The sequence below is a fragment of the Oxyura jamaicensis genome, chromosome 1, assembly GCF_011077185.1.
Source record: "Oxyura jamaicensis isolate SHBP4307 breed ruddy duck chromosome 1, BPBGC_Ojam_1.0, whole genome shotgun sequence".
NCBI lineage: Eukaryota > Metazoa > Chordata > Aves > Anseriformes > Anatidae > Oxyura > Oxyura jamaicensis.
This window is the reverse complement of record NC_048893.1, coordinates 53,328,971-53,346,819: the sequence shown is the minus strand read 5'-3', so window position 1 is coordinate 53,346,819 and position 17,849 is coordinate 53,328,971. Positions and strand designations below refer to the sequence as shown.

General features: G+C 57.3%; 2 protein-coding genes across 5 annotated transcripts; one reads left to right on the top strand and one right to left on the bottom strand.

The window, feature by feature from the left end:
- Positions 1-597: 597 nt before the first annotated feature.
- PLA2G6 (phospholipase A2 group VI) lies at positions 598-13,177 on the bottom strand. Of its 2 annotated transcripts, XM_035339265.1 has the most exons (16): positions 12,922-13,177; positions 12,023-12,238; positions 11,715-11,895; positions 10,071-10,258; positions 9,283-9,379; positions 8,277-8,459; positions 7,968-8,076; positions 7,259-7,411; positions 5,628-5,718; positions 5,246-5,409; positions 4,592-4,742; positions 4,278-4,414; positions 3,950-4,104; positions 3,329-3,496; positions 2,160-2,233; positions 598-1,793 (listed from the first exon to the last, which is right to left on the bottom strand). In XM_035339265.1, exons 1-16 carry the CDS (start codon positions 13,131-13,133, stop codon positions 1,652-1,654), a joined length of 2,421 nt encoding a protein of 806 aa, XP_035195156.1. In that variant the 5' UTR covers positions 13,134-13,177; the 3' UTR covers positions 598-1,651. The 2 variants fall into 2 exon arrangements, with proteins under 2 accessions (XP_035195156.1, XP_035195163.1); XM_035339272.1 differs by lacking the exon at positions 7,259-7,411.
- A 199-nt stretch (positions 13,178-13,376) lies between these two features.
- MAFF (MAF bZIP transcription factor F) lies at positions 13,377-16,544 on the top strand. 3 transcript variants are annotated; one of them, XM_035339386.1, is made up of 3 exons: positions 13,377-13,501; positions 14,335-14,388; positions 14,467-16,544. In XM_035339386.1, the coding sequence occupies exons 2-3, from the start codon at positions 14,353-14,355 to the stop codon at positions 14,878-14,880; spliced, it is 450 nt and encodes a 149-aa protein (XP_035195277.1). In that variant the 5' UTR covers positions 13,377-13,501; positions 14,335-14,352; the 3' UTR covers positions 14,881-16,544. The 3 variants fall into 3 exon arrangements, with proteins under 3 accessions (XP_035195277.1, XP_035195270.1, XP_035195285.1); XM_035339379.1 differs by having other exon boundaries at positions 13,403-13,421; XM_035339394.1 differs by lacking the exon at positions 13,377-13,501 and adding an exon at positions 13,987-13,992.
- The last annotated feature ends 1,305 nt before the right edge of the window (positions 16,545-17,849 follow it).

Sequence of the window (17,849 nt, the reverse complement as noted above, 5' to 3'; positions counted from 1 at the left end):
CTCACCGAAGCTCCCTAATGACTGGCACAAGCTTGTGCCCAAAGCCTCCTGTCCTCCCTGCCTGCGTGGAGGCCGAACACAGCAGGGCTGTGAAAAGCCCTGTGCAGGTGGGGCTGGCTTATAAAAAGAGGGGGAGAGCCCAAGCTGGGGGTAAAAAGCAGAAGAGAGCTTCTGTTCTCTCTATCCCAAGCTGTGTGGCTGTTTTTCCCCAGGAAGGTAAGTTTTTCCATTAGAAAAAAGAAAACCTTTACTCCATCCTAAACAAGTCCATGCAATCTCCTTTGTAAAACTGAAGATATAGGCAATTTTTAGGCAAATAGGCAATTTTTAGCCCTATTCAGGACTCAGCACCCACACCCCAGCCAGCAGCATCCTCTGGGTAGCAATGGGCACCGAAGCCAGCAGGCTTGCAGCAGTTACCTTGTCCAGGACCCACCCATCCCTAGCCAGTTGTAGCCTGAGGGATTTCAGTGTTAGTCTCCAAAATGATCCTCACGTGGGAGCTGCCCCAAAGCCTCTGCACAGGCTGCAGCTGGTAAGCCCCCCTTGTGATGTTGCAGGACGCAGGGGAACGAGACAAACATGGACCACATCACAACAGAGCCAAATCTTAGCCTCTCTTTATTTCAAGTCATGTTAGTTTTTGTTCATAACGGCAGTCCGTCCACTCAGGAGCAAATGCTGAAGAGTTCAGATTTTAAGGTTACTTCTCAGAACTCCTTCCGACGGATACATACGTCATTTATAAATATGCAAGATTTGCTACAGAAACATTTAGTACAGAAGTCACAATGGGATTTCCAGCAGTAAAAATGGTCAATCCAAATCGTCACAGGGTCAGTTGCTTTGGTGGGACCTGAGCTCAGGTTCGATTGCACACTACTGTAGAGAAAATCCCTCTACTGTTATCCCTCATCTTGAGCTTGCCATGAGACAAGGCGGGTTTTCACATCTCAGCCCTCGAGCAGACTGTCACAACAAGTCAGGGGACACAAAACAGCCCCTGGGGGGGTCTGCTCCCACCAGAGGTGCTGTCAGAACCTCAGTCACCTCTGAAGAGAAAAGGGGAGGGCATTACAGGTGGCAACTGGTTCAGGAAGGGTTCCCCCTTCTCCCAGTGCCAGTCACAGTATTTTCCATCTCTACTGCAGAAGGTTGCAGAGTTTCCGCCTCCCTCCAAGCCAGGAGTATTGAGCAAAGGATCCCCTTCCCCACCCTAGGCTCAGAACCACCTCGGTCCAAGCAGGGAAAGCAATCCTTGAAGCTTTATCTGGCATTGGCTCATTCTGTGATGCAGGAAGGTGCACGGTGCTTTCTCACTGGGGGTGCTGCACAGACAGGAGCCGGGCTCCGGCTGCTCCAGCTCAGGGTAGATGGGGGCTCTGGCTCCTGGGAAGGGCTGTAAGGTCAGAGAGCAGGGCAGCAAAACCAAGCACAGCAGTGGGGATCGGGCTGTAGTACAATGCTAACTGTCAGTATTTCATAGCTGTCCTGGAGTATGTGTATGTGCACTGTTGTCTATTAAATATGATTAATTTCTAATTAGCAGTAGTAGTCCCTCCCCCCACCTCAACATCTGGGGCAAACCCGAGCCGTTTCGGCATCTGCTGCTCCTTGCCACGGGGATGCAGGAGGGACACCTCCAGGCCAGTCATCGGCAAAGGTCCCGCACCAGCCGCTCGAACTGCTCCCGCTGCTGGTAGATGTACAGCTGGGTGTCCCAGAGGGCGTTCACCAGCACCGTGTCATTCACCTCGTCCAGCATCACATCCGTGTGCAGCTGAGGGCTGAGCCTGCGGACACCGAGATATTATCACCAGCGGGGCACAGACACGAAGGCAGCAAGGCAGTGAGTATCCCAAGCACAAGAGTCACAGCAGAACCTGGCTCCTGCTTCCCAGGGCGTTCGTTTCCCCTTATCTGGGGGGAATTGCAGGCTGGAGGCCTTTCCCCCACACCTTCAAAGCCCAGCTGCACTCCTTGCTGAGCCGCAGTTCAGCTACCGCTGCATTTAAGACACGAAGCCTGAGGAAGGGGGCAGGGGAACAGGACTAGGCTGGCACACCCCTGGAGGCGACGTGATTTGGGATGACACATGCCCCAGCCAGATCTGGAGGCTGACAACGGGTCTGTGCAGGGAGCAGAAAGGAAGCTCTTACCGGAAATATGGGATATCCGTCATCTCACACCAGGCCCTGGCACGATCCACAGCTGGGCCATCTGCGTCAGTGCACTGCGGGAGAAACGGGCCCGCAGTTAGGGCAGGACTGACACGCTGCCCATCCCCTGCCTGCAGGAGGCTTCCCTGGCACCAAGCTCAACAGCACAAGCCACGGAGGGAAAGGGAAAACCAGGAGAAAGTGCATCCTGGATGGCAAAGATCACCAACAAGAGTGCAGTGGCTTTTTTTTTTTTCTCCAGCTATAAGAATATATCACTCTTGATCCTCAGGATGCAAGGAATTGCACCCTACAGACCCTCCTGTCACAGCACAGAGTGAATTCCCATAAGAAACCCCCCAGGATGCTCTGAATCATAGCCTCTTTGGGACTTCATCTCTATCCATTTCTATTCCACAACCCGGTACCAGCAGAGCCTGTGATTATCTGTGCTATCCTGGGACACCTGAAAGAAAAGGTAGGGAAGACAGAGGGGCCTCCCCAGGTATTTTCAGGCTTTAGGAAGCTAAAAAGAGAGGAAGCCACATTATCAAGATTACAGTCAGGTCCTCAGTTCTGATCCTCCCAGCTTTCATTCATGTGGAATGTATTCATGCACGGTATCTAATGAGCTTCTTTCTGAAGCATGCAAAATCATACGCCTATCGCACACTCCTAACCACAGCTCTGAGCTGCTGCTTCTTATTAGTAATACTCCCGCTTTTCAAGCACTTGCTAATTGCTCTAGTGGGGATAATAAAGCTTTTCTTAAAAAAAAGACTTGCTGTCATGCTGAAGCATAATTTTTTTTGGTCTACATTGCTCAGCTGATAATCCACGCTCCCTGGAAAGATTCCAGCTCCACAAACTCACACCTGCAAGTGTTCCTAGGAGTCACTGACCACCATCCTGACCTTAGCTCCTTTCAGCTGCAAGAACTGCACCTCTCTTGGCACTTGAAACACCAAACAGGCAGACAGGGATTCAGACCTGCTGCGCTCACACAGTTTTTAAGTTACCCCTTACCCCCAATTCCTTGAATTTCCTGTGGTTGGAGCAATTCCAAGGAAAATTCAGTTTCCTTCCAAAAGGAAGAAGCTGAAGACTGGAAACCTCTGCTCCCTTTCTGGAAGCAACCCCGAGGCTCTTCCCCTCCTCCCCGTACTCACACAATCCACCACCATCTTGCCGAGCTCTCTGGCCCCAAAGACCGTCTTTGCCAGCTCCCAGGGGTTGGAGGGGCGGAAGACATCCACAGAGCTCACCGGGACCTGTGGAGGCTTCCCTGTCCCTAGGGAGACCACCAACCCCAATTTTCTTACTTTCTGCCTCTGACCCTGCGGACAAAAAAAGAGATTTATTTGCAAGAACACACAATTAAGGTGAAATATTAATTTCACGACAGTTTGTTGGAAGTTCTGATAACCAAGGCAAAAGGCTCAGTAACCTTTTCTCTCCCACGTTCTCCTACTTCAGTGCTGTCTGGTGAGACAGGTATAATCCACGTGGCTTCATGAGGAACCATCATTTTCTTCTGCCTCTTACAGCCCTGGTAGGCAAAGACTGCCTCTGATTCCAGCCTCCCCATCTTATACCCTTGTCAGAGGGGGTATTTCACCTCTCAGCCAGCATTCCCAATGCACAACCCCCTCCATAAACTTGCTTCAAGAGTGCTGCAGCACTACATTGTTTTTTTCCCCCACCCATTCCCAGCCTCTCCTCCTCTTCAGGGGAGACTCAGTGGAGGAAACAAAGTCCCAGCTACCCGTCAGGGCCAGGATTTCCCTCACCTTCTTGATCAGAGACTTGTTGTACTCGTGGATCTCCGCCATGGCATCGAGGGTCGGGTTGTTTGCTAGCAGCCCGCCGTCCAAAAAGCGCCCTATGGGCCGGAAATAGGTGGGAGCCGCACCGCTGCAGCGAGCGGCACGCCATACCAGCTGGTCTGCAGGGAGAGAGAGGAGCAGACGTGCCTCTTTCAGCAGCTTTCCCTCGTGCAAGGAGCATCCCCCCTTCACGGGGGGCAGCTGCTGCTGGGACACCCCGATTTTCAGAACAACAGGGGGAGAAACAGGAACTCTCCTGTGTCTGAGAGACCTGCTGCGTGCCCACATTTACCTTCTGGCCGAGTGAGTGGTTTGAAAGATGCGGTTGTTTTATATTCCGTGGAGACTTTTGTCTCTGGTACGGGGTAATTCCGGAAGAGGTGGAGCTCAGCTGGCTGCCGGTCACACAACGTCCCTGTCACAATAACTCTGGGGGAAAGGGCAAGAAAGTTAAGAGCAAAATGGAAAAAAATACATGCTTATGGCTTCCACAGTCTACCCATCACAGGTTCTGCAGATGTGCTCAAAGCAGATGCCAAACATACGCCAAGTGGCATCCAGAGCATTCCCAAGAGAGCCGCCAGCACAGCCCCAAGCAGGACTTACTTGGGTTTCTGGACATCTGTCATTTTGGTGTTTTCCCCAAATTCCTTCTTCAAGAACTCATCCAGGGGCTCCGACTCGTAGGGCCGAGAGCCCCGGAACACCATGTCCTTCATGCGGAAGTACAGGCAGCGCATGTAGTCCATGGACTTCCCTGAGGCAGCACCGGGAGGAGCGCGGGGAAGGAGGGAGGGCAGGCAGAACAAACAGCACGTCAGAGCGTGGACTTTCCCGGAGCAGAGGGTGGTGGGAGGCATCGCCCCCAACCTCGTCCCCTTCCCAGGCTGCCTGTCGCTGCTTGGACATCAACAGCACAATGGGGAAGGGTTAAAGAGGAAAGGCAAGGCTGGAGCTGAGTTTCCTACTGCTAGTAAGTGCTGATCACCTTGCTGTACAACCACCGGGGGAGAGCGGGAAGAGCAGAACGTTGTACTCTGCCACCATGCACCTCCCCCGAATCCAGACCAACTGGTGTGAGAAGCAAGAGCAAAAACAGGTCTGGATTTTCCTTCATTGACGGATGTACCTTCCCTCCTCAGGTAGGGAGGACAAATCTCAGGCAGGACTCCCAGAGAGGCAGCTCCCACCCCACACCCCTTCCACCCAGAAGGGTGCTTGGTCCCACAGGAGTGAGAACGAGCCCGGTATTTGCCTCACCGTGTACAATAGCCAAGGCCAAGATGCCCCCGGTGCTGGTCCCTGCGATCCAGTCGAAAATCTCCCGAATGGGACGCCCCGCGGCCTTTTCAATCGCCAGCAGGAGCTGGATGAGCACCAGGCCCCGGATGCCCCCTCCATCCAGACACAGGAGGCGGTCGTAACTGCAGAGAGACAGACACAGCTCACAGGAACGGTGGCACAGTTTACCAATCTCAGCACGTGGCCCGGGGGATGGGAAACCGGGCCAGGAACACTGCTGCGGACAACATAATGACCAAACAAACAAGAAATAAAATAAGACCATCCTGTCTCTCTTCCTCAAGATGAGGTTCGCCTTCAATTAGCACACAAGTCTGGACAGAAGCTATTCCTCACTTACCTTCTTCCACCCTCCCTGGGCGAGTCCGTGACATCTGGTGTCTTCAAGAACTGTCCAAGCATTGCAGAAGCATACAGAATGTCCCTGTACCCTAGAAGGCCATGAATATGCAAGAAGAAAAATAAAAAATGAGAGACAAATTAGCTACCTGAACCCTCTGACGAGTGCCTCAGAGGTACCAGTCAACCAAGTAATACTTAATTGATTAGAAAGCCTTTTATTATTCTTCCTCCTTTCTCTCTGCCCCCCCAAAAACTGGCCAGGGTACCCAAACTTCCCACCCCCCTGGTAAATGATTTCCACCAGAGTAACGCAGAGAACATCCAACGCCCTTCCCGGTCAAAGCTCCCTGCAGGAAACACAAGCCATCTTACCCGTAACCACCAGGTACCCCCCAAAACAAACCCCACGCCAGAGGAGAAACCCCCTTCTCCAGAGCAGGCAGCTGGAGGTATGCTGGCAAAGACGAAGGATTTGGAGAAGCAGACGTTGAGCGCCACGGGCGAGAGAGGAGCTGGAGCCTAGCAGCATGCCCACTACTGCAAGCCGTAAGATACAACCTAAATCTACTCCTGCGAGGTAACCTAGGCAGGAGAGGTCTGGGGACAGGAAGGCTTGTCATTACCCCTCGGCTGACGTAAACCCAGGGCCCCAGTCCAGCCTAGGTGAGAAGGCAGCCTGTGAAACCAAAAGAAGAAGACGGGGAAGAGAGGTTAAATACTGCTGCCAGCACCCAGGCTGGAAGGTAGCTGTGGATGACGGAGAACACAGCGAGGAGCTTCTTCGAGAGCCAGAGTCCGTGCTGGAAAAGGGCCTTGTGCTGTCAGCGTAAGAGAGCTGAAACTCGGTGGGGCACCGCCACAAGGCCGTGGTGAGAAGTCCTGAGGTCTCCAGCCAGCGAGACTTGGGGTGACACAGACAGAGAGCCTGAGGGGGATGTCCTCTGGCCCCACAGGAAGGCCTTTGCAATGGAAACCACCATTTCCAGAGGGAAAATGGACCACAAGCAGCTGTCATCTCCCTGCATGCCCTCACCACGATGTCAGAGCCTCCCTCCAAGCCCGCTCACCCACTGCTGCCTCTGCCCAAAGCTCTGCAGCTCCCCAGAGGGTGAAAGCTTGACTTACTCAGACTGGGCAGTACAGAGCACAAGCGGCCTGAGTTTGGCTCTTCCTATGGATAATGCAAATCCTGTACCCAGGGTCACTTATCCTTGGCCTCCTCCTTTCCCTCTCCCAACCAGTGGCCCCCGGGATCTGAACAAGGGACACTTCGGTATCCTTCTGCCCACTGGGATGTCCTTAAGACTAACCAGCAAGTGCCTGCCCTTCTGTGTGTGACTGCACGTACGCAAACAAGTCCTCCATCTCTTCCAGAGGGGTGAGGGAAACGGCCTTCCCTTTCCTCCCTACAGAGCTGCCTTGTGTCATGTCTATAGAGCACGAGCTTAGTGTGAGAGCTTAGAGTACACGCACACGGAAAGCGGAGAAAAAGAGTCTGGGTCCAGCTGAACGAGGACAGAGTGGCCAGAAAGCGAGAGCTAGGAGACAGCCCCCGGAGCACGGGCTGTCCGAAGAACAGGTCTGAAGCTAGAAAAGAGGAAAGCGAGGGAGGGCCAGGGAAGGCTTTACCTAAGCTGTTGAAGCTGCTCCGCGGGGAAGATGGGCCTTCCAGGAAGAAGGAGGCGTCAGATGGTGGCAGGCTTTGGGAGTCGGGATTGGGTGGGTGGCAGCGCTGAGTCCCTACAGTTTGCAGCAGGTCTAAGAGCACTTTCCGGTTCGCACCTTAGGTGACGCAGCGGGAGTCACAGAGCAGAAAGAGAATCAGTGCACGCACACACCTGGGGGGTCTGCAAAATTCACAGCAGCCGTGGCCCGCACAAAACCGCTGGGATAACCCAGGGAAAGAGGAAAGCACGTCCTGAATCTGCCTTGTCACGGGGCAGCAGGACCTGTGCACAGCAGGCGCGGCCAGTGCCATGCAGCTTGAAGGGTTTGTGCCACGCACGCTTCTTGCTGTGGAAGAACAGCCCGTGCCTGCTTATGCCTGGGCAGCTCAGTCAGATTCCCATCCCGCTGTGAGTCTGCAGTGCCCAGCACCACGGCTTGAGGAGAGGGAGTGCGTGCCAGCTTTTCCTCTTGCTTCTCTGTCTCACAGAGGAGAAATTCATCACGGGCCATTGACACAAAGCCTATGCCACTAGCTTAGCAAGTGCTGGTCCTGTGAGCAACTAGAAGCTGGGAAAGCATTCTGGAGAAGCATTGCCTATGCTTGGTGTGCTTTCACCTCTCCAGGACAAAACAAAGGGACACAGGATGCCAGTTGCTGGTTCTCCCTCACCTTTGCTGCTCCTGGCTGCCAACAGCCCTGGTGTCTCCCCGAAATCATTGGGGATCTCCACATCTCCTCCAAACACAACAATTGCTTTGATCATATCCAGGTGGTCGTGCTAGGAGGCAAGGGAAAGCTCAGTCAAAAGCCACGCTCCCCTCAGCCACATCTCTCAGTCCCTCCCTCCTCCTTCCATTAGCCAAAGCACCCACGAGGATTGCTCCATGAAAGACAACAGTCAGCATTTCAAAAGCGTCAGCCCTTGCCTCAGCCCTTACCCTCTCCCCTCCCCAGCAGCCTCTGCAGAAAACCTCTCACCTTCATGGCCAGATGCAGCGGCGTGTTGCCATCCTGACCCCTGGCGTTGGTGTTGGCGCCGTGTGTCAGCAGCACCATGGCGCAGTCAAAGCGGCCCCTCTTGACCGCAATGTGCAGGGCCATGTCGGCTGTCCGGCTGCTCACGTTCACCTCAGAGCCGTACTTCAGCAGCAGCTGCGTCATCTGTGCCCAAGCATGCAGGTCAAGGAACGAGAAAGAGGTCGTGAGGACAACTGCCTGGGCGCTCACACGAGCCAGGCAAGCACAGCAGCCTTCGCCTGGCCGTGGCAGGAGCCAGCTGCATTGTCCCAGGCGCTGGAAATGGGGCTTCTCTGCCTTCTGCCACAGAGTTAGCTGATGGTTTCACGACCTGGCTACAGCTTCTGGATGTTTTGGGTCTTATACGCAAGCGTAACGACTGGCTGGTGGCAATGGACAAACGGTTCCTCCTCAGGCCAGAATCCTTGCAGACCGGAGGGAAGAAGTTTGCTTTTTCTTATCTTCTCCTCCTTGTAAGACTAAGTTTCATCCTGCACCAAACTTCTGAGAGGGACGTGATAGTGCAGGAGGGAAAATGGTCCTTCCCCTGAAGCGTTCTCTGCTTAAAACAACCCCCTTACAGGTGCTCCAGCATATCACCCCACCGATCTCCATACCTCTCGCAGGACTGCACCCTCCGTACCATGACCCCGCGCCTACCTCACACTACCCTCACGGTTTAAAGCACCATCCTGCCTCCCTTCCTTAAGCCGGCAGACAATGAGAAGAGAGCTCCCCCCAGGGGTAACGCTGCTTCAGTGGCAGCGGTGCCATTTCACAAGCAGGGAAAAGGGACAAGCTGGCGGTTTCACAACAAGGGGCGAATTACTGGGACAAGCATGCCAGTTTGGGGATTTGTTTTTTGTTTCACAAGGTTCCACTGCTCCCGGCAGCAAACAGCACGGGTCAGCAGAGAGCGAAGAGAATCAGTTTCAATCAGCTCAACAGGTACGTTGGCTCTGCTTACCTCTGCCTTCTTCGCCCAGTGCAGCGGGGTGGCTTCGTGGCGCGGGTCCCTGGAGCGGACCTGGCTGGCGTCCACCTCGAGGATGGCCTGGGCACACCTGGGGAAGACAACGAGATGAACCGAGACGCCAGACACCCACCCCAGGGTTCACATCAGCACCTGCCTCCTGCACAGGGCCTGGTGGAAATCAGCAGCAGTCATTGCTGAGGGCCCTTTCTGTAGGGCTTGGACGCTATGAAAATAAGCATTAGAAAGCACAAAGAGAATCAAATTTCTCCCTGAAAAAAAAAGGGAACAGGAAGTAAACATTGCGTCTCTTGATTCAGAGTGTGTTAATTGAGGGTCAGGAGTACTTCTGCCCACAGGAGACGGAAATAACTACGCTTTGGAACGAAAGCTTATTAGGATCAAAGCACCCAGAGACAGAAGGCAGAGGTACAGCAGGTAATAAGAGCATTTAAGCATTGGTAAGTCATCTCACAGCTCATTCTGAGAAAGCATTGCACAAACTTTTTTTTTTTTCCTTTTCTTTGGTGTGTGCCTCTCTCATTATATCATACGAAGTAATAACCTGTAGATAAATTCAGGGAAAACCTTTTTTTTTTTTTCCTGAACGTGTCTCTTTCTTCCACACCAGCACTCCGCTGCTCTTCTGGCAGCTCCGTGATGTCCTCAGCAGAGGAATCCTCCCTGACGAGCACTGCCCAGCCTTGGACAACGCAGAGCAAGCAGACAGGGCCCCAGACGGGAGGAAGAGCGCTGCTCTGGCAGCCCCAGTGGCTACCTACCCCTTGTGGGAGTACTTGAGAGCTGTGTGGATGGGGTAGCCCAGCGTCCCCACGACACCGCAGCTGGCCCGGCATTTCAGCAGCGACCGAACCATGTCTTCTTTGCCCAGCTGACAAGCCAGGTGCAGAGGGGTCAGCCCTTCGCGGCTCAGGTGGTCCAAGCTAACAGTCGGGGTTCTGCCCAGGATCTGGGGAGAGGAGGCAATAAATAAGTAGGAGAAGGCAATAAATAAATAAAAGACAGACGAGACATGGTAGCTCTACAGACAGGGCTCCTCGCGATGCTCCTATATTTTCTCCTCCTCAGGAGACACGGAATCAAGACTTTTCCCATTTCTCAAGCTGCCTGCCAGCAAGGCCGGGGATGCCCGAGGTGCTGGGAAGGGACGTAGCCAGGATACTCCACAGCACGTGACATTGTGCTCGGCAATAAAACGGGGGGAGTTGGCTGAGGGGGGCTGCCATTGCTCAGCAACTGGCTGGGCATTGGTCACTGGCAGCGAGCAATGGCGTTTCGCATCACTTGCTTTCCCCCCTTTTCTTCCTTTGTTCTTTCCTATTATGCTGTCTTTTTCTCAGCCCACGAGTTCTCTGGCTTTTTTTTCAGTCTGATTGTCTCCCCGCGCCATCCAGCTGGGGAGGGAGCGGGGAGCAAGCGAGTGGCCGTGTGCTGCGTGGCTGCTTCCAGGTTAAATCACAGCGCAGGGCTGTTGCACACAGATGTCCCGCTGGGGAAGCCCTGAAAGTCCTGGGGCAAGAAAAGCAGGAATTTAGTTTCTTTTCTTCGGTTTAGCAAGGAATCAAAAGAGAAAGAGAAACAAACAGAAGACTGCTAGGAACTGAAAGTATTTCTTTAACAAGCCGAGTCGCCAAAATCAGAGAAATACAGGAAGAGGATGTGTTTTTAATACAAAGGCCCAAACTGCCCCGCTCCAGCGCGGCAAGCCCCGATCGATCGTCATCCCTCCGCCACCTCACATTAGGAAACCCCACCGGTCTGGCAGGCAGCAGGAGAGCTGTCACAAGACGTGTTGAGCAAACACGGGGGGGTGCAGCTGTAGGCGAGAGCCCGTCTGGCACCCAGTGCCCCGGAGCTGACAGACCTGAGGAGCGAAGCGGAGGGCGCTCCCACACCCCTGTGGGCCCAGCCGCTCTGCCTGGCGCCTCCCGGCAATCGAGAGCGCCCCTGGCTTCAGACTGTCTCTGCCCTGAGGCTCTGATCGCTGTCCCCAGCACCGCTGGGTTCAAAGAGGTTGTGCAGGCTGAGGAGAGGTCAGTGCAGCTCCAAACCAGCCCTCGGTCTGCAGGAAACGTACGCCTGGAGCACCCCACCCTGAGCTAAAGGCCCTGTTGGGAGGAGATGTTGAAGGGACAGCCAAGGGCTGAGAAAGTTAGCATTAAGGCCTGAAGCAAAGTGCCAACGAAGGGCACTTTCTGAGAAAACTGCTGCTTTACAGAACTGTTCCACTGCAGAGTGGAACTTGGAGTCCGCTTATGGGAAGCTGCACTGAAACCAGCCGAGGGCATTCACACGATGCCGCAGCGGAGCTAGCTGCCCTTCCTCTCCCCAGGCTGCAGCCCTGGGCTGTTTTCCTCCCTCACACCTCCCCGCACAGAGAGGACCCATTCCCGTCCCGCTCCCACCTCGACGATCTGGGGGTTGTGCCCTCGCACCGCGTAGTGGAAAGCCGTCTCCCCGTTCCGGTCGGTGACGTCCACCCGCGCGTGGCACTCGAGCAGCTCCAGCAGGCAGGCCACGTCCCCCTTGCGGCACGCCAGGTGCAGCGGGGTGCTGCCATCCTCGCCGTCGGTGCTGTTCACGCAGCTGCAAGAGAGGAGAAAACGTTACGGCACGGGAAGGCTGCGAGGGCAAGGACACGCATCCGCCCTGGGAGCTGATCTGAAGGCATCAGACCTCGATGTTCACGGAAGCCTAGCCCTCGCGCCCTCACCCCAGGACGCGGTTGTGCCGGAAGGCCTCGAGAAGGCCGATCTCCACCGCGACGTGCGCGGGGGACCAGCCGGGGTGGCTGCGCAGGCAGTCGCAGAGCTGCTGGAGCTCCTCCAACGCCAGCGGCTGGGGCGAGCTCTCGTAGAAGGGCCGCAGGTGCCCGGCGTAGTGCTGGAAGCGCTGCAGGGCCTCCGCTTCGTCGTCGAGCTGGAAGAGCCTGGACGGGGGGGTGAGAGGGGGAGAGAGGTGAGACCCCAAAACCACAGGTTACACTCCCAAACCCTCCCCGCCCGCAGCCCCCGGGGCTATTTTGGGGCCCGGGGCTGGTTGGGGGCCTGGGGCATTTTGGGGCCCAGGACCATTTTGGGGGTCTGGTTCCATTTTGGGGCCCGGTTCCCTTTGGGGGGCCGGGAGACATTTTAGGGCCTGGCTCCCTTTTGGGGGCCCAGTTGCATTTTGGGGTCCAGGACCATTTTGGTGCCCGGTTCCCTTTTGGGTGCCTGGAGCCAGTTTGGAGCCCCTGAGCCATTTTAGGGCCCGGCTCCCTTTTGGGGTCTGGTTCCCTTTTGGGGCCCAATTCCATTTTGGGGGCCCAGGACCATTTTGGGGGCCGGTTCCCTTTTGGGGTCCCAGAGCCATTTTAGGGCCCGGAACCATTTTGGGGCCCAGGACCATTTTGGGGCCTGGCTCCCTTTTGGGGGCCAGGAACCATTTTGGGGGCCAGAGCTATTTTGGGGTCCGGTTCCCTCTTGGGGTCCGGAGCCATTTTGGGGCCCAGTCCCCTTTTGGGGGCCTGGAACCATTTTAGGGCCTAGCTCCCTTTGGGGGCTCGGCTCCCTTTTGGGGGCCCAGGACCATTCCGGGGCCCGGTTCCCTTTGGGGGCCGGTGCCGGGTCGTACCTCAGGGCGAGCTGCGGGCTGTGTGGGCAGAGCAGCACGCAGTCCCAGTAGCGGCCGGGCCCGGGCCCGTAGAGCCGCAGCCGGCCCTCCTCGCTGAGGAGGCAGCGGCCGGGCCCGTACTCGGCGGCGGGCACCTCCCTGACGCGGTGCGGGTTGCCCAGCGCCTGGGCCACGCCGCTCAGGGTGCTCACCAGCCGCCCCAGGAACTGCATGGCGGCGCCACGGCGAGCGGCGACACCGCCGCCGCCGGCACCGCCGGGGCGGGCCAATCGTGGCCGCCCCGCCCCGCCGGCGAGCCAATGGGCTGCGCGGAGCAGGGGGAGGAGCGAATGGGGAGGGGAGAGAAGGGCGGGGCGAGGGAGGGAGGCGCGGCCGCCATCTTTGTGAAGGGCGGGGAGGGGAAGGGGGCGGGGCCGGGCGGGCCCTCCCGGGGGCGGGGCGCGCGGCAGGGGATGACGTCAGCGCATGACTGTGTTTTTATGAATGAAAGGAATCCGCGGGTGAGTAATCGCGGGCAGCTCGGGCCGGAGGCGCAGCGCGCCCCGCCCGCCCGCCGCGGGGACGAGCGCGGCCTCTCCCGGTAAGCACGGGGCGCAGGGGGCCGGGGTGGGCTCGGTACCGACGGTCCGGGGTTGGGGGGAGGTGGCCGGGCTCGGCTCGGCGCCCGCGCGTCCTTCCCGGCCCCGCGTCTCGCCCTCCTGGGCCCCGATTGCATCAGCCTCCCCCTTCCCCTCCAGCCCCTCGCCTTTTCACGGGTCCTCCCCGCGCCTTCCTCGCTCTGCCGGCGGCGCGGGGGGGTCCCGAGGCGGGGAAAGGCCGCTTGGGGCAGCCAGCGCCCTCCTCCCGTAGGGCTGGGGAAATATTCAACAAAAAAACAATAGTTAAAAAAAAAAGGGGGACGGGCAGAGTCCGGGTGGCTTTCGGGTGCCCCCCCTCTCACACCCCCCACCCGTCGCTGCTGAATCACGGTGAGACGCCGTCTCGCCCGCGCTCCGCGACGTGGCCGCGGCCCTCACCCTTCGCCCCGGGGCGACCCCGCTCGTGCCCAGCCCGGCCCGGTGCCTCCGCCCGGTGTCGCCCCGCGGAGCCTCCGCTTCTGCTTTCCGAGAGGCATCAGGCGGATCTCGGCCCCGGTGCCCTCCCCGGGAGGAGGCCCGGCCTCCCCGAGGCGAGGTTGGGGCGCTCGGGGGGTGCCCCGGGCAGAGCATCCCCGCGGTGGGGCGAAGGAGGACGGGGGCGAAGGAGGACGGGAGGCCTGGCCTTCCCCCGCTGTTGTTGGCCTCTGTTAGGGACTTTTTTTATAAGGAGGGATGGGACGGGGAGGTTTTGAAGCTGGGTGTGGGACAGGGGGCTCGGCGTCCCCCCTGGGCGCACGGCAGGCAGTAACCGGCTCTTCTCTCGGCCGTTCGGCAGGGCTGGCACGGGGCGACCATGGCTGCGGATGGGCTCTCCAGCAAGGCACTGAAGGTGAGCAGCCGGGGGGGAAAGACCGGGGGGCTATGGGGGGGATGCGTTATCGGGGGTCTCACGCGGTCTCTCCCGCAGGTGAAGCGGGAGCTGGGGGAGAACACGCCGCTGCTGTCGGATGAGGAGCTGATGGGGCTGTCGGTGCGGGAGCTCAACCACCACCTGCGGGGCCTCTCCAAGGAGGAGGTGGCGCGGCTGAAGCAGCGCCGGCGGACGCTGAAGAACCGGGGCTACGCCGCCAGCTGCCGGGTGAAGCGCGTCTGCCAGAAGGAAGAGCTGCAGAAGCAGAAGATGGAGCTGGAGTGGGAGGTGGACAAGCTGGCCCGGGAGAACGCCGCCATGCGCCTGGAGCTCGACACCCTGCGCGGCAAGTACGAGGCCCTGCAGGGCTTTGCCCGCACCGTGGCCGCCCACGGGCCCCCCGCCAAGGTGGCCACCGCCAGCGTCATCACCATCGTCAAGTCCGGCACCAACCAGGCCGCCTACTCCTAGTGCCGGCCCCCCATCCCCCGGCAGGGCACGGACCCCCCCCCCCCGGGGTACCTTCCCCCACGGATCGACTCGAGGGTTGCCTCCCCAAGCCCTCCCTGACCTCTCCTCCGCTGGGACACGTCCCCCAAATCCTCCCCCTCCGGTCCCCAGACCTCCTCTTGCTGGGTCAGCTCTCTCCATGCAGGGAGAGCTGCCACCACGTGTGTGCTGGGGTGGACAGGACCCCATCGGGGACCCCCGTGGAGGCAGCGGTGGCTCCCAAAACCTGGCACTACCCCACGGTGCCATCCCCTGCTACAGCCCCCCCTGTCCGGGCACCCCTCTCCCTGGTGGGTGCGTGCAGGAGGGGATGAGCCCACGCGGCTGGAGGCAGGGAAACGTCCCGTGGTGCCAAGCTGGTAGGAAAATGGTGTGCCCCTTTTTTTGGGGAGGATGGGGGAGAGCTGAGCGCAGCGCAGGCGCTCCCAGGAGCATGTACCAGGGAGGGAAATGGGGAGAGAGAGAGTTTGGTGGCGATGGGCAGATGGAAAAAGATGGAAAGGGGCTGGGATCGGCCCCATGAGATGGGATGGAGATGGTGAGGGAAAGTGGCAGGTCAGAGGGGGGGAGAGAAAGTGGCTGCAGGTTGGTGCCTGGGAATGGCTGGGCAGGTGGGGAAGCGCTGGGGGAGCCCAGAGGTGACGGTGATGGAGGGGGGAGTCCTTTGGGCAGGGAACATGAGGGGCTCAGCCCAGGCTGTTGCCCATGAAGGGGAGAAGCAGAGGTGCTGTTTTCCCTGTCCCCATCACGCACATCCTTCACGCCTCTTCCTGCCCGCGGGACGCTCGGCCCAGCCGGGCGTTTCTGCAACGCCGAGGCATGGGCAGGAAGGAAGCAGAGGCAGCTGGAGCGGCGATAAAACGCTGTTTTGCTCGGCGCAGGCCAGCTCGGACAGCCAGGCCAAGCCCAGCGCGCGCTCCCCTGCGCCCCGTTGGCCATAAAGCACACGGAAAGGCCGTCCTGGCCTCTGGGAGCAGGAATCGAGGCGGCGAGAATTACAGGGAGAGGTGGGGGCGCGGGAGGTGGGGAGCCAGGGCACAGAGCATCCCTGCTCCTGGGAGCCGCCCCGCCGGTGGTCATGCCTCCCTTGGGGTTTTCCTCCAGCTTGGACCCCAGCACGGGACGACCGGCTCTTCAGAAGGCTTAAGAGCCAGAGGAGAGCTGGGTTTGGTGAGCACCGGGGAGGTAGCGGGAGGCAGACGCCTCGTGTGGCCTCTGCCGCCACCTGTGATCGCCCCTTTCTGCCCCTGCCGGGGTATCGCCACGCCAGCCGCCTCGGCTGCAGCCTCCATCCCTCCCCAAAAAGAGGTGCCTGCCGCTCACGGGGAGGGCACCGCGGTTAGAGTCCCCCCCCCCTACCCCGACTCCTCTTGGGTTTATTTATTGCACGACCGTAAGTTATTTTCACGTCCTCTTTGCCATTCCGCCTCTCGGCACAGCCAGGATGTTGGTACAGAGCCGTACTTTATATTTTATATATGCAAATCACATTTTATCTTATACTTATATAGAGCAAAAAAAAAATATTTATTTTCTGACTTACAGTATGTGTCCTACCCGACTCCTCTGTATTTTGTAGACTTTACAAATAAAGCAAGTTGTTGTTTTTTTTGTTTTTTTTTTTTTTTCCAAAGCGAGTGTGTCTGGTCGTTCTTGAACCTCGCGCTAGAGCTGTGGCTCTGAGATTACCTTCAGCATGGCTGAAGGACGCGCTCAAGAAACTATGCCCCAAAAAGACGTGGGATGGGGCACAGCTCCTGAATTCCAAACCAATGCTAATTTATGCTCTTGGGTGTTGCTCCTCCTCTTCTCCCATAACTGGATCCCGGTGTACAAGGCTTTGTAGGTTCATTGCTGGAGGTTTAGTGATGCTTTTCTCTCTTGGATGCATCTTCCCTCTTCAAATCAGCAAAATCAGAACGAGTTTTCCTTTCCTACTGAACAAGAGCCGCCAGGCCAGGCACTGAGGGCAAGACCAGCCAAGTCTCAGTCCCTGAAACTGGGCAAAAATGGTAAGTTGGCTCACAGAAGTCACGCAGGCCGACACCACCACGCAGAGGCAGCTTATGTACAATCTATATTATCTCTATATTTTTTATTCATCATCATATTTGCTCATTTCTGCAGAGTATAACGTCACAAAGACCAAAATAGAGAGAGCGGCTTGTCGCTGAGCTCACATCAGTTAAACACGATAGGTACAAAACTAGGTGGCTCTGTCTTATTTATCATACAATTATTTTTTTTTTTCAGTCGTTTATATACAAAGAACTACTCTACCTGGAAAAATAATGAACAAACCCCAGGGGTATGTTACACGGTAAACAAAAAGGAAGGACAGAGAGGGGAAGCAGGCGAGGGGGAGCAGCTCCAAGGGCCTACTCCTGGAGCCAAAGGTTCGTCAGGGCCCGGGGCCACTGCGAGCAGACCTGCAAGGCCAAGAGGTGCCTGGCTCTGGGTCTTCAAATTCGGTATTTGTTCCTCCGAGCCGGCGAGGCTTCGGAGCCAACCCTCCTTCTGACACCTGCCTGTTACAAGGGAGCGCAGGAAGCTCAGAGATGATCTCGTGTAGTGTTAAAAAATACATCTATATAAAATGCTAACGCAGGGCAGCTGGCTGCTGGGCGGGCGCTAGCTCTTCACCAGGCTTCTCCGAAGGCAGCTAGTGCAAGAGGGTTATGCTTTAAACCACTACAGAGAGGAAGCTTTGAGAATATCCAGACCCTACGCCCAGCATCCATGTGCAGCATCCATTCCAAAATTAAGTTCAGAAAACGTATCCCCAAGCCCGGATCATCCTCAAGCTCAAGAGGGCCACCTCAGAGATTTCAGATCTCGGCCACCCCAGGCAGACACCGGGGCATCACCAAGACCTGCAAATACAGCGACGGGGGGAAGGGATCGTGTCCCACACCCCGCTTTTCTAAAAG